This window comes from Bacillus rossius, chromosome 1 (assembly GCF_032445375.1).
Source record: "Bacillus rossius redtenbacheri isolate Brsri chromosome 1, Brsri_v3, whole genome shotgun sequence".
NCBI classification, from domain to species: domain Eukaryota; kingdom Metazoa; phylum Arthropoda; class Insecta; order Phasmatodea; family Bacillidae; genus Bacillus; species Bacillus rossius.
The window spans coordinates 349,314,455-349,328,321 of record NC_086330.1 but is presented as its reverse complement, the minus strand read 5'-3'; the positions used below and the strand labels follow the sequence as shown (position 1 = coordinate 349,328,321).

Genomic DNA, 13,867 nt, shown 5'->3' with positions numbered 1-13,867 from the left:
AAGCAAGCTACAAAAATTTGCTGCTAATTTAATGAGTTGAAGAGAAAATTGTAAAAATTTGTACATATAAACATTTAGATTTTGTAAATGAATTAAAAAGAATTGGAGAAGTTAATAGTACTTTTTATTGATGTGAATGAATGTGTGTAAGATTCATTTAATGAAAATATTAACATGTCATTAGACACTAAAATAAGACAAGCTTGCTTGTAAACTGTGTACTTTATTCTACTTCTGAACATGGTACCCAGCATTTTATTGCATGCAGACACCTATAAATAAAATATTAAAAAAAAAGTTTGTTTCGTTTGTCCCTCATGTGTTTCAACAAATGTATTTTATATAGCCCATCAGGGAATGGGTTTCTTGCCTGCATACTTTTTTTTTTTTTGGAAATAACATGAGGTATGAACTCCAACTGTTTGAACAAAATAGTTTTGTAACAGTGATTCTGATTACAAAAAATAAATTTACACAAAATTAAAAGTTTTAAATTAAATATTCACTTTACCATATGGTTTTGTCACTATTAACGCAAACACCACAGTGAAGATTTCACTCAAATCCAAAATATTTAAAGAAATAAAATCTTCACACAAATTTACTGAAAGAGAAAAAAAAAACTCCAACATTAGAAAATGGGCACAAATATGTTAAGATAACTTTATATGAACAGCATAATTTGAAATATCAGTATCCTATGGTAATTTTTTTTTACAGTTGATGAGTCATGGAATAATGGTAAATGTTCATTTTTAATTAAGGATACAAATGTGTTGGTTAAGAAATATGACATTAGTAAGTATAAATTGTTTAATTAAAATATCTCAGCAGTGCCATTATGCTACGTCTGCCACCAGCAATAATGTGGCCATGTAGCAGCATGGATGGTTTCCCCTCCCTCTCATTGTTGTAGATGACCATAAACTGGCACTAAACACAATCTCCATGATGCTACATTGCCCAAAATTTATTGTTTTTAACGCAATTTCCCACGCTTATAATTGTAATATTACGTGACAAAATTGCAGCAACAAACACACACAAATCCTCCTCCTCAACCCCCATTACATAAGTTGTAGTTTTTATAGAAGTAACTGACTATTCTTGCCGTCTTTTCGCTCTCTGGGAAAGGAACGGGTAAAAAAATATGTACAACAGATGGGGAAAGAAACACTGGTATAAAGAATATTTTTTCCCTTGTCACTTTTTTAAGAGGGTGCAGGGGTGAGGGAAATGGCCAATAAAGGTTTTAGGGGGAAGAGAAGTGGTACAAGAAAGCTGCCTCACCCCCTCCCACAGTGCAAAGTTCAAAATAATTATGCAAGAAAATTGTGATGCGTATCACCAAACATGGAGGTAATGAATGGAGGTTGCTTAAATTATTATTTATATGACATTAAATATACAATGAGTTTAATTTTACTTGGGCCTAAATAGATGAGCAGACCTGGTAAGTTCATCACTACATGATACTTTTTTCATTTTATTTGTTTAAAGATGTGTCACTGAGAAAGCAATGTGCTAAAATACTTTCAGGAAATTGTGCCATACCAGCATAAATCAAGTGCATTAAATAATGGGGGAAGGCCTAACAAAATTATTTGCCCTAGGTTCCTTAATATCCCTCTAAGGCAAATGGGTAGGCAGCTAGATTGCTAAAAGTGGGACTTGACAGCTAATTATACTAAAATAATGTTTTTGAATGGCCCTTTTTTTAATTTCACGAAAAATACACTACTTAGTCTACAAAAATAGCAATGTGTTGTGTAAATATTAAATATTGAGATGCTATGTACCAAACAATAACACCATATTTTTATGCCTGTCAACAAAAATTACTGTAACATCAGCATATTGCCATAAAGCAAAAAGTGTTACATCTCTCTCTCACTCAAGAGATGAAACTCATAATTCAATTCAACTCAATTCATAATTCCCGGTACCACAAATAATAAATTAAAATAATTTAAATTGTGAATAAAATCTTTATAACACTTAATAATACATGTATAAATACTTTAATGAAACACAAGTTCTTGAATATTTGCACTCTCTTTACATACCTTACATGCAATGTATAAGAGTAAACAATTTGAGAATTTCTACACCATGATAATTATGCAGCAAACATATTGAAACACATGAAATTTAAAATAATAAAAAAATTAAGCTATAGTAAGAACAAAAATATCATCCTCAGACTTGTACTATATTGCAACTAATAATTTTTCTAGTAAACTTAAGTCTTTCTTTTAATGTACAAAATTTTTTTTTGTATTTGTTTTTATTTTTTTGACACAAGTTTCATAAGTAAATTTGACAGTAAAATTAAAATACATTCTGGTACATATATCTAATTTCCTGATTTGTTCTTTTAATTATTTTTGACCCTTGTAAGCAAACCACAATATGAAAAAAAAAATTAAAATACAAAAAGTGTTTGAAAATCACCAAATAAGATAGATAGGTTAAACAATTATAAAGTCAAATTGGTCACATGTAATTTTACAAAAATTGTACTACAATTGTAGAAAAACAAATTTATGTAAGAGAAACACAGAAAATTCTGTGAGTTCTAAAAATTTTTTGTCACACAAGAAATTAATTTTTATCATTTAGGTCATCTATCAAAAAAAAAATCAAAGCATTTACTGGCCATACTTAAAAAAAACATAACACTAATTATTGTGAAACTGATACTTTTGCTCTTAAAAAGAAAGCGGAAAAGTATTTTTATATCATAACTATAATATTTAATTAAAAGTAAAAAATGATGATTAATGAGCTTCAGTGAAAGTTTATTACTAAAGTCTTGGAAGAAAGTAACATCAGCAAGCTATCTCAACTAACTACAGTTCATATGGTGAGAGACAAAAATTTCAGATCATAAATGAGATGGTAAAATATCGCAGAACACAATACGTACACCAATTATATCACACTAAGTATAAAATAATATGCTTAAGAGCATCCCAATCCATAAACTTGAATTTCTAACACAATGCAAGTTAAATACCATAACTGTGAACTGAACCTGTGCAGTTATGAACTATGACTACAGGTTGCACAATATGCTGCCTTAGTACAATAAAAATATTCAACAGTATTAATAAATTTTTTTTAGATATACAAAATTTAAGGCTGGTTTATAATATTATTGTCATTTATTTTACAATATATTGTAAAAAAAAATTATTAAGAACAACAATATTATGAACCAGCAAAATAATATAATTAATTGGTAACTTTATAATTCATACTTGGTACCCAATAATTTAACAACCCAGGTTAGATGTACAATTCCACACATTACTTTTTATAGGATATATTTTTAGTTGATAAACTGCTATGCTAATCAACGTCAAGAATTAACTTCTTTCACTGCAGAAAGGAAGAGAGAGAGAGAGAGAGAGAGATAAAATAAGTTTGTTAGAGTTGTCATAACAATACAGCATTTTATATATATTCATTAGAAACAGTCTGTGATAATTGTGCAGTGACACATAGAAACAGAAATGGACAGAATGGAAGAAAGATTTTCACAGTACGCTTAAGAATAAATGTGATGTCCTGCCGTATTTTTAGGTCTTACAAGCACAGGTACCATGAAGTGATAACAGACCAATATCACAAGTTCACAGCTTTAGTGTTGCATGCATTTATACAGCATTTAACATCACTCCCAATACCTCAAAGTGTACTGCCTGGCCTTTCAATTCTCTTACAAATTCAATGAAGTAAATTATACTACAGATATTAAGCATGAATGCCTTCGGTTACTGCCTTTATGTACACCAACCATGCACAAGTTTTGAGACAATATTAAAAGCAATTTACGATTGAAACAAACACTATGGGTACTAAATCTATAATTAACACAGCTGTTATTAGATATTAATAAATAAATCTAGAAATATGTCTCCATTTTTTCCTTCATATTTACAAACACATTACACGTCAGTAAAAATTATGTATTATAATACCTGTACCTGTAAAACCCATGTCTATACTATGATACAAAAAGTGCTAGTGTTAGATCAGTAGAAAATCTTTGTACACAAGACAACAATCAGATGTTTAAATTGAACCACCGAACGGAAGATTAGTTGGGGTAGGCAAAGGCGTTAATGCATGCATTAAGATTCCCAATCATGCTGTTGAGAATGATAAGGTGTAAATTAGATTATTAATCAACGATGACACCACCTGTCACTCTTTTCAAAATGCATCGAGGAGAAAACACCACATCTTAATTTGAGCAGCGGCGGAGCGAGATGGATAGATGTGGGGGGAGGGGACAATCGGAATGAGACTGAAAACCAGAACGGGACTAGAGCATCAACTCCACACATTCCAAAAAACGAGGAAACAGAGGGAGAGTCAGACGAAATGGTCTTAAGTACAGTGTGCTGCGTTCATTTTCCTTGGTCACTTAGTCATTGACCTTGAAAAAAAATTGCACCGTTACACACTACACGTCAACCACCATCTTCTTGTGAATGTCGGTGTTGCCAACAACCTGGAAAAAAAAAGGCTGCGTTACACCAATGACAGATGGCATGTATTCAAAGTAATCTAAAGACTTGCTTACTGAACTTGATGAAACAATGAGCTAGCCGACCAGGCCGTGACGTTGGGGTTTATTTTTTCTTTATAATATGAAAAAAGGAACTGGAAAGTGGCCTTCAAAAATGCATACTAGTTCAGCTCCCTTACTCAAAGCACAATTTCAAATGTTAAAGTACTTCTAACTCAGCAACTTCATTGTGAAGGACTCACTCACACTTTGTGCTCCCAAGAATTTAACATTTGACTGTATCTTGAAGTGAACAATATTTTCAATGCTGGCAAGATGCTACATGAATGGCATGCACAGATTTCTATATATTTTGTTTCTGTTTATAATCTGGCAAACAAATTATTCAATGGTTCAATATCTACATGTATAAAAAATTAATGCATTCCCATTAACAACCTTTTTTCTGAAAGCAGTGAACATGATAGCTTGTCACCACTCTCCCTAAGTTGGTGACATTTGTTAGAGTTTAAATTTTAAACTTAAATTTAGTTTATTAATATATATTTTGTTTTTAAACTAAATTTGGTAAAAGGTTACCTAGTTAGCACGTTGGCAGACACGTGAACTTTTTTTTTGTGTTTTCGTTGTGCAAGTACAAGCATGGTGAGAGATAATAAAAAAAAAAGCAGCTGAGAAGCGTTTCTGTAGTGCATAAACCTGCCAATGCTGGTTAAAGCGTTTTGAGATTCAACTTTAAAGTTTTGCTGAAGTTGTTCATCTTCGGCAGTGGAAATAACTTGAGTATTAAGAGTTTAAGTGTAGCCACAGTGCTGTGTATCGACAGAGGGATGTAACACTGCAGTTATGCGAGTTTAATGGGGAGCACTGAAGCAGTGATTATGGTTTTAACTTGTGCATGCCTATATAGTCAGATGTTAAAAATTTGGTCCATGGTATTATAAACTTTGAGAAATTTTGTACTAGCAAACTAACGAGTTTAACCTATTTATTGAAGAACCATTGTGTTTGAAGAGCCAATCATAAGTTTGAATAAATTTGTGGAATATTCTAAAAAATATGGTAAGACTTTGAAAATATGTTTCAGTGACTTTTCGCAATTGTAGGAACTGTAACAAAAACTGATACGTTAATATGAACAAATTTCTGAGGATTATTATATTTTTGATGAAATGCATGTGCTAAGAATATTTTAATATTTGTTAAATTTTGTAATATTTTAGTATATTCACATAAATTTAGTATTGGAAGGTTTATTAGGTATATTGCAAGCATAATCATTAGTTTTTTATGTTTTATGATTATATGCTAGTACGACAGTGTACTTATTGTGCTAAAGTATAATTATTTTTATATTTTATGGTAGCATTTTAAACCCTTTTATATCAAGAAAGGGCTTTTGTAGATACATGCCAGCCTATTGCAATCATTTGTTAATAATATTTGTTAACACATGCCACAATTTGGAAAAATGATATTCTTTAAATATCTTTTATTGTGAATTTTCCCTTTCAACTCCTAAATTTTGTTTACTCTGCATCATTTGAATTTAACATCTACCTATTTAAAACACCACTGCCAGGGGGATTTTTTTTCTTTTAGCAAAACTTTTTAGGAGATTTAAATTTTCTTGATTTTTAATTTTCATTTTCACCCTCTCGGTAGCGGGTGTGGATTGTCGGCCTTGTCCCTGGGTCTGGAAGTCTGGGCGGAGACAAACGACAAGCTGTGGCACGAGCCCAGCACCAGCATCGCTCTACTACAGAGCGTCAACTCCGGGGTTCCACGTAACCATTCACTGGCAGACTTACAAACTTAAATGAGGGAATTCAAGCAGGAAGCTTGTGACCAAAAAGTAATAAAGTTTTTTTCCTCATGAAAATGTTAATAATCCAGAGCAGGTTGCAATCAAAAGGGCTCTCTTAAATCCCCCCCCCAACCCGATCCACCAGTGTAACTCTATAACATATAATTTAAATGAATTTGGGTGGGTTGCTAGCCAAGTGACATCACTACAGAATTATCTTGGCATGGTTAAACTGCAATATTTGGGGAGTTCGATGGTTGAGTGATTAGATCACTACCCTACACCCAAAGGCAATCTGGGTTTGATTCTCAGAGGGTCAAATCCAGATTTTTCGCAAGTGGGACACTTGGCGGACGCTGCTGTAACCAGATGGGTTTTCTCAAGTTACTCCCGTTCACACCATCCTCCCCAAATTAATTAATTCCGTCATCGCTCCGATTTCATCTTATCCCATTACTACTCATTAAATCAAAAGACCCTTATGTCGACAATATCTTAAGCCCATTCAGTTCATTATTTATTTGGAAGTCCCAAAAATTAGAAAATGGACTTTACTCCAAAACTAGGCCACGAGGATCCATAAATTGGCCACAAGCTGTGGGTCCCAGTTCATTACCCTTTGCATCATATTATGTAGTTAAAAAACTATTCCCTGAATTTATACAGAGCTATGAACTTTTAACTCTCCTAAAAACATTAAAGTTTTAGACTTACACCACTTGACAACTAACCCACCCCATTTTATGACTCATTACTGGATTCTTTAATAGTGCCTGCTTAATACTACATTGTCTGTTGTGAGTAATTTGCTATTGCTGGGTCTGGCAGCACAACTTTTCTGTTTAAGTTACACTGACTTTTATGATGAACAAACATGAAAGTATAATCTACTCCTCCTTGATTCTTAAGAAATTTTCACAAAAGAATGATTGCATAAACTTCACTCACCGAACAGAACTCTTCAAAGTTGATCTTACCATCTTCATCTCTATCTGCAAAGAGAATTGTTTTATCCACTATTTGCTGGAGCTGTGTATCCTTCAGGTTGTTTCCTACCATCATCTTCAAAACCTAAAGGAAAAATAGAACATTTAATTATAGAACCAAGGGTTTCCTTTTTGAATATGGAATACAAAGAATTTTTGATTCATAGTACAATACCTGAAATAGCTCTCCATTGGAAATGAAGCCATCATTGTCCATGTCATAGATTCTGAAGGCAAACCTCAGTTTGGATTCCTTGTCCCCTTTAACACTGAACTGTGAAACTCCTTGGATGAATTCTGCAAGCCACAATCTTCACTTAGTTGATCAATTGCAATCAATTTTGTTGTCTTATACATATTTCATAAACACTTGATGACCACCAACAAATATAATTTCTTAAACATGAAGAGAAAAATTATGACAAACAATATTATAGACAGTAAATAATGAACTCAACCTGTTTAACACATCGTCGACATGTGGATCATTTCAGTCAATGAGGAATATGATTCAAACTGTCACAAATTTTATCCAACAAACGTTCAAGATGATGATTTATAATGCCTCTGAAATAAATGAGTCTTTGGAGTTTCATTGCTGTAGTTTTCTTTGATTCTTCCACGAAGGTTAGGTTATAATAAAAATATCCCAGTTTACTTAAGATAAATATTTGTTTGGTCAGATTAGCCACACTTAAAATATGTCAATAGCATTATGAAATTATTGAAACACTGACAAAATTCTAAAAATCTTGCTAGTTGTGAAATGTTTTGAAGTGCAGAAAAGTTGTTTGGTTTAACCTAAAAAAAATTAAATACATTAAATACAATTTAAATAAATATTATTGCAGAATTGATTAAAGTTGCTGTAACTAAACCATTTGGAAGGACTTTTAAAAAGGGTATTTTAAGGGGAAAAACGTAAAGGAATAGCTGTGTAATCACAAATATGCACAATTGTTCTTCTGGAGGTTTATTCTAAGTTTCCAGCGTTTTCTATCGGAACATTTCGATATTGATTCCGACATATAGCTCTTTGACCGATCGGCAACACACGGTTCCGAACGATTGTAATCGAAAGGTACTGAAATTGCTATTCTAAGCGCGGTATCGTTACGAGGCCTAACTATCTCGGCAAAGTTCGGGTTACGATTTCCCCCTCTACAATTTGTCTGGCAGCGAAGATGAGATTTGAAAACTGCAACATAACAACAAAAAAACACTTTATATTTCTAACAAATATATAAATAAAAACACAGAGTTTATAAGACAATATACTTTCCAGATGTTTCAATGTTGATAAAAGTATTTATAAAAATCTTAAGTAATTTTAAAAGTGCTCGAGAAAGCGAAAAATGTTTATTTCTTAAATTATTTTTATGGGATATTTGAAGTGAAATGTAGTTGTTTGCACGTGGTCGGTCATTGTATTATTGAAATAATGGCTGTTCGGCGATCTTGTGTGAGTGAGAGGCAAATTAAAATGTTGCTTTATTTTATGGAGGAGCACCCCGAATTCTTGCGGAGAAAATTTTCATTGAATTCCACGACTGCAACAAAATACACACGCTGAGTTATTTTTGAAACTTTTGATATCTGAAACAGGCAAATAATTTATGAATATGTATTTTGAAAGTTGGGTTATTTTTCAATTTACTTGCATAAAATCTTTGTTATAATATTGTTATTATAGAAAGAACGTCGTTACATTCCCACTTAGTTATTATGTATCTGAATCACTACTTACATTATGTAATTTTTCAATTTCTTTGGTTGGATAGAAGTAGGTTTCCATATGAAGAAATACTTTCGTGTTTTGGGGCATTATTCAAGTAGTTGGCCTAACAGTCACGAGATGGCAGGGCTTGCAGAAGTGCGAGGCAGTAGCGCGCAGTGGCCGGTAGGACTACTACAACACTTTATCGGAATTAAGTTTCGCGTCCATTACTGTTTCCTGAGTGGTAAAAGTAATTACTGAAGATATTTGTTCATGTATTAGGGATCAATATTTTATACATAATAAATGTACAAATATCTTCAGTTATTACTGTTACCACTCGGGAAACGGTAATGGACACGAAACTTTATTCCGATTAAGTGTTGTAATAGTCCTACTCGCCGCAGCGCATGCTACTGCCTCGCACTCCCGCAAGCCCTGCTGCCCTCTCGTGACTGTTAGGTCAACTACTTGAATAACGCCCGAAAATCATACATATTCAATGCTACTGGGAAAACATCTCATTTTACAAAATATTAAACACAATTGACACCTACGCAAAATATCATAAAAATAGATCATGCCCAAAAAAGTACTATTTTCTACAATGTTTAACTATTTGTGTACACATAAATCGTGCATCCGCCATGATTTCAACTGGCTGCTAATTCCCGATCGGCAAAGGTTTTTTGAGAGCAATTGTATACTCAAAACATGCCGATCATTGGCTTCCGAGAATCGAAAGGTTCCGAGTTGATGAAAGTAACTTAGAATACCAAATTGTAGAAAGCTTCCGATAATCGTGGCATCACGATCGGGAACTCTTTTCCGAGAAACTTAGAATAAACCCCCTGGAATGCTAGTAGAGCAATTGTGGCTACCATTCCACACTACCTGCAGAAGACACACCATCTACTTGTTGCTGCTTTAACACTGCAATTTGTATACCTTCTTTAAATTTTCATATTTAAAGATGTATTATTATAAGAAGGGATTTCACAATTATATTTTATAATTATTTTTACCCCATAACTTCTCTGGTTCATACCCCTCCCTCCTAATGAGTTCTTTACAATACAGTTTGGATTGAAAAACAAGTATTTGTTGAAGAATCAAGCAGGGTATGTTGATTTTAATCAGCATGATTTAAATCGTGATTTAAATCATGATTTAAATCATGTGATTTTTTTTAAAATCAGTGAATAAAATCAATTTATAATATGATATGAATGTTAATATTTCCTATACTGCATTGTTTAAACCAAGTAATCATGCCTACTTACATAAAAATTGACTGTTGCAATGATAGAATGAAAATTGAATAGTACTTAATTTCTTCTACAATGTATGTACATATTTATAGTTATTTTGAAACACATTAAATATAGGTGGGTGGAATGTAACTTTAAATGCCATCTCATTTTCTCTCTTCTCTCCTCTACCTCATGTGTTTGTGTTGTGTGTGTGTCATATCTTCTTGGCAACAGGTTTGTCTTCCAACAATGTCAAATGCTATTTTTATAACTGTAGGAAGGAAATTTTCAGTTCTTTGGTAAGATGTCTGGTTTGGTTCAGTCAACATTACGAAATTGACTGGGTACAGAAAAAGCTGCAAAACTTGTATTTTTGTTTAAAATTTTAAATAAGTAATATTTTATGTAGAAGTTTTACTTTGAATACTCTCGTATGTGTGCAATTCTGAGAAGATCACGAAATTGTGGTTTTGGTTTAAATTACTTTATTTAGAACAATTGGACTATAAGACTATAAGGGATGACAGAAGTGACAAAGTTACATTTAAATATGATATATTTTCAATGATGAAGTTATTTTCTATAAGACATATTTTTTTTACTAATGTTAACTATGTTACTGTACTAAAAATTTTCATAAAGTGACATCATTAATATTTCCTTAAAACATTATGCAATGTAAAATGTGGTAATTTAAAAGAAAGAAAATTAGGCTAGTTGTATTTACAAAATGAATTAATCTGTTTTTAATTGTACTGTAGAGCAAAGTCAAGTCATGAAAACAGTCATGAAAATGTACTGTATAATACATACACAGATTACAATTTTTTAAATTTTAATCAAAAAAATTGTATTTTAAACAAAAAAAATTATTTTAATAAAAAAATCTGATTTTTTTTTTAAATTAGGATTTTTTCATACCCTGGAATCAAGCAACATTAGTATTATCAGTAACTATTAAAAATCTAATTTTTTAGATTTTTTTAATGCCTCACAAAAACCAACCTTACCTCCTTCAAATAAGAATGTCAGCGTGTAAAACGGGAGGGAGGGGGAAGCTTTTTGTCACCGGGCAGAAGCACAATCACAAGTGTAACAATCAATAAAAAAAATTATGTTCACTTAACAGAAGTTAATCTGCACAATTGGTATGCTGCAAAGTATTTACATATAAGTATGGCACTGCCCACAAACAAAAAGTGATTGAACAATTCAGTAGCAAATACTTTAGAAACACATAACCCAATACTTTTATTTACAATTTTTTTGGTCTCTATGAGTTATAAATTTAAAAAAATTTGTTTTCAACAAATCTTATGCCAAACCTCTGAAGCAATATTATGTACAAACAACGAAACAACACTATTCAGAAGCTAATGGATGTAGGGACGCATCAGTGGATACGAGAGTTGCATACCTATAACCTAGAGTTTAGTGGATGCATGTAGAAACACATCGGCATCCCTTGTGAGAATTCGGAAGCAATGCAATGATGGCCGCATCCACTATGTTGCACTTTTAGTGCATTATGCTAGTATTTGGATGCAGCCCTTGTTACCTGCAAAGTAGGATGTATACATTTTTTATTCACCATTATAGAACTAATAGTAAGTTTTCTGGACTCACAATGATCCAACACTTCCATCAGTTTTCCATCTGTCCATTAATCACATGACCTCAAGCCATTCACAAAATAAAAAAATTCTGTCAGTCCGACAAAAGAATCCCAAGCTTTAACTTTTGACGGACGGAGGGATGGAATATTGTAACCTCCAAAATGTTAGCAAAGTATTACCTGCAACTTTTACTATCTTGAAAGGATTTGAAGATTGAATATTTCAAATGTTTGTTATATGTTACAAAAATTGAACGAGAAGGATGTGTAAATAATTACAAAAACAAAATATATTAATAAATGTCAAAGTAAAAATTTATGAGTTTAATTATTTATAAGTGCTTAACCTTCATGATAACTATTCTCATCCATCTATACAAAAATTTTCACTACTAGTTATTTAAGACTTCTAGTCTGTTGACAGCATCAAAATGGAAAAGTATTTAATGGACATACAGATCATTATGAATTGCTCAGCGTGATGATGGAGGGGACGGAAGGCGTACGGACGGGTGATGGATACAACTGATCTTTGAAAGTCCACCTTCAGAATCACACACTTAAAATAAAAAACTGCAATATTCTTACAGCGCTGCTTTTATTTCTGTAAAGTAGGTAATAATAAAATTCCAAAATTATTTTTTTCAAAACTAGCGACATTCCTGTATGTACCCTGAAACAGCTTTTCTTAATTCCTACTGGTTTCTGAGAAATTTCTGTTTATAGGTCACATTAGATAGCCTAAGCATTGAAGCAACTGTCGCCATGTTGTGCTTTAATTGCATTTCTGATCCTGTAGTTTTCCATATGAAAGAACATCCATATTTTATGTTTGAATATTGTGATGCAATGGAAGGTAGATAAATATTTTAAAAATAATAACGTGAGTCCTTACTGTGCATCCAACCCAAGCGTAAATCCTTGACAGGGATTTTTTTAGCAGTATTGAGGTGCGAAGCACCGACTTCTTACATTCGATAGCAAGTAACCAAACGCATACAAGAAATTGTCATTACGCAAATCTAACGTAATAATTCCTGTTTGTATGTCAAATTATATGCTGAAGAACGTATCAAGTTGGAGCTTCGTGCCTCTATACTGCTCAAACAAATCCCTGTCAATGGTTGACGCTTTGGTTTGGATGCACAATAGGCACTCAAATTATTATTTTTTATAATTTCTATTTATCTTCCACTGCGTCACAAAATACAAATACAAATACAAAATATATATACATACTTATTATCGAGGGCCACAGAAAAAATTTGGTGAGTTAAACAGAATGGCAGTGGCGACATCACAAAAATTATTTTAAACTTACTGATACATACCTTTAAAGTCAACTTCTCCATTCCCATCAGCATCGAAAATGTCTATAACACGCTGTACAAGGGGATTTTGCTGCAGCTCAGGCAATGACATAAATTCATCTATACTGAGTGATCCCGAATTATCCAAATCAAGTTTCCTGAATCGTTTCCCAAGCCTACGAATTTCATCTGCGTCAACTAAAGTAAAATAACAAACCAAGATTAACACACTTCAAACAAACACAATACATGTAAATATTCATTCAAACCCCTACATAAAAAAAGATACTTACAGTTGGAACAAAGCTCCATAGGCAGAGAACTTTCATTACCCTGTAAATAAATCCATAAAATATTAACACAAATTAATATTTACAAAATACCTAATAACATTAATGAAGACTACTGTAATATAGGCCAGCTTAAAATTAACTATGCTAGCAGCCATGAATCAATAAAATAAAATCAGAAACATGGATAGCTTAAATATATTACAGTTAAAGTAAAAGTTATTTCAATTATATTACATATTACCATTTTTATTTATTTTTCTTATGATCCCAAAACAGTGTACCACAATTTAGCACAAAATCATAGACTACATAAAGAATATGAATTATTGTATGTTAGCACACTGTC

General features: G+C 32.3%; 1 protein-coding gene across 1 annotated transcript; it reads right to left on the bottom strand.

Annotated features, from left to right (window-relative positions):
• Positions 1-1,968: 1,968 nt before the first annotated feature.
• On the bottom strand, positions 1,969-13,867 carry LOC134528211 (calcineurin subunit B type 2). The gene is made up of 6 exons (XM_063361627.1): positions 13,763-13,867; positions 13,522-13,561; positions 13,250-13,426; positions 7,509-7,630; positions 7,296-7,418; positions 1,969-4,522 (listed from the first exon to the last, which is right to left on the bottom strand). Exons 1-6 carry the CDS (start codon positions 13,763-13,765, stop codon positions 4,475-4,477), a joined length of 513 nt encoding a protein of 170 aa, XP_063217697.1. The 5' UTR covers positions 13,766-13,867; the 3' UTR covers positions 1,969-4,474.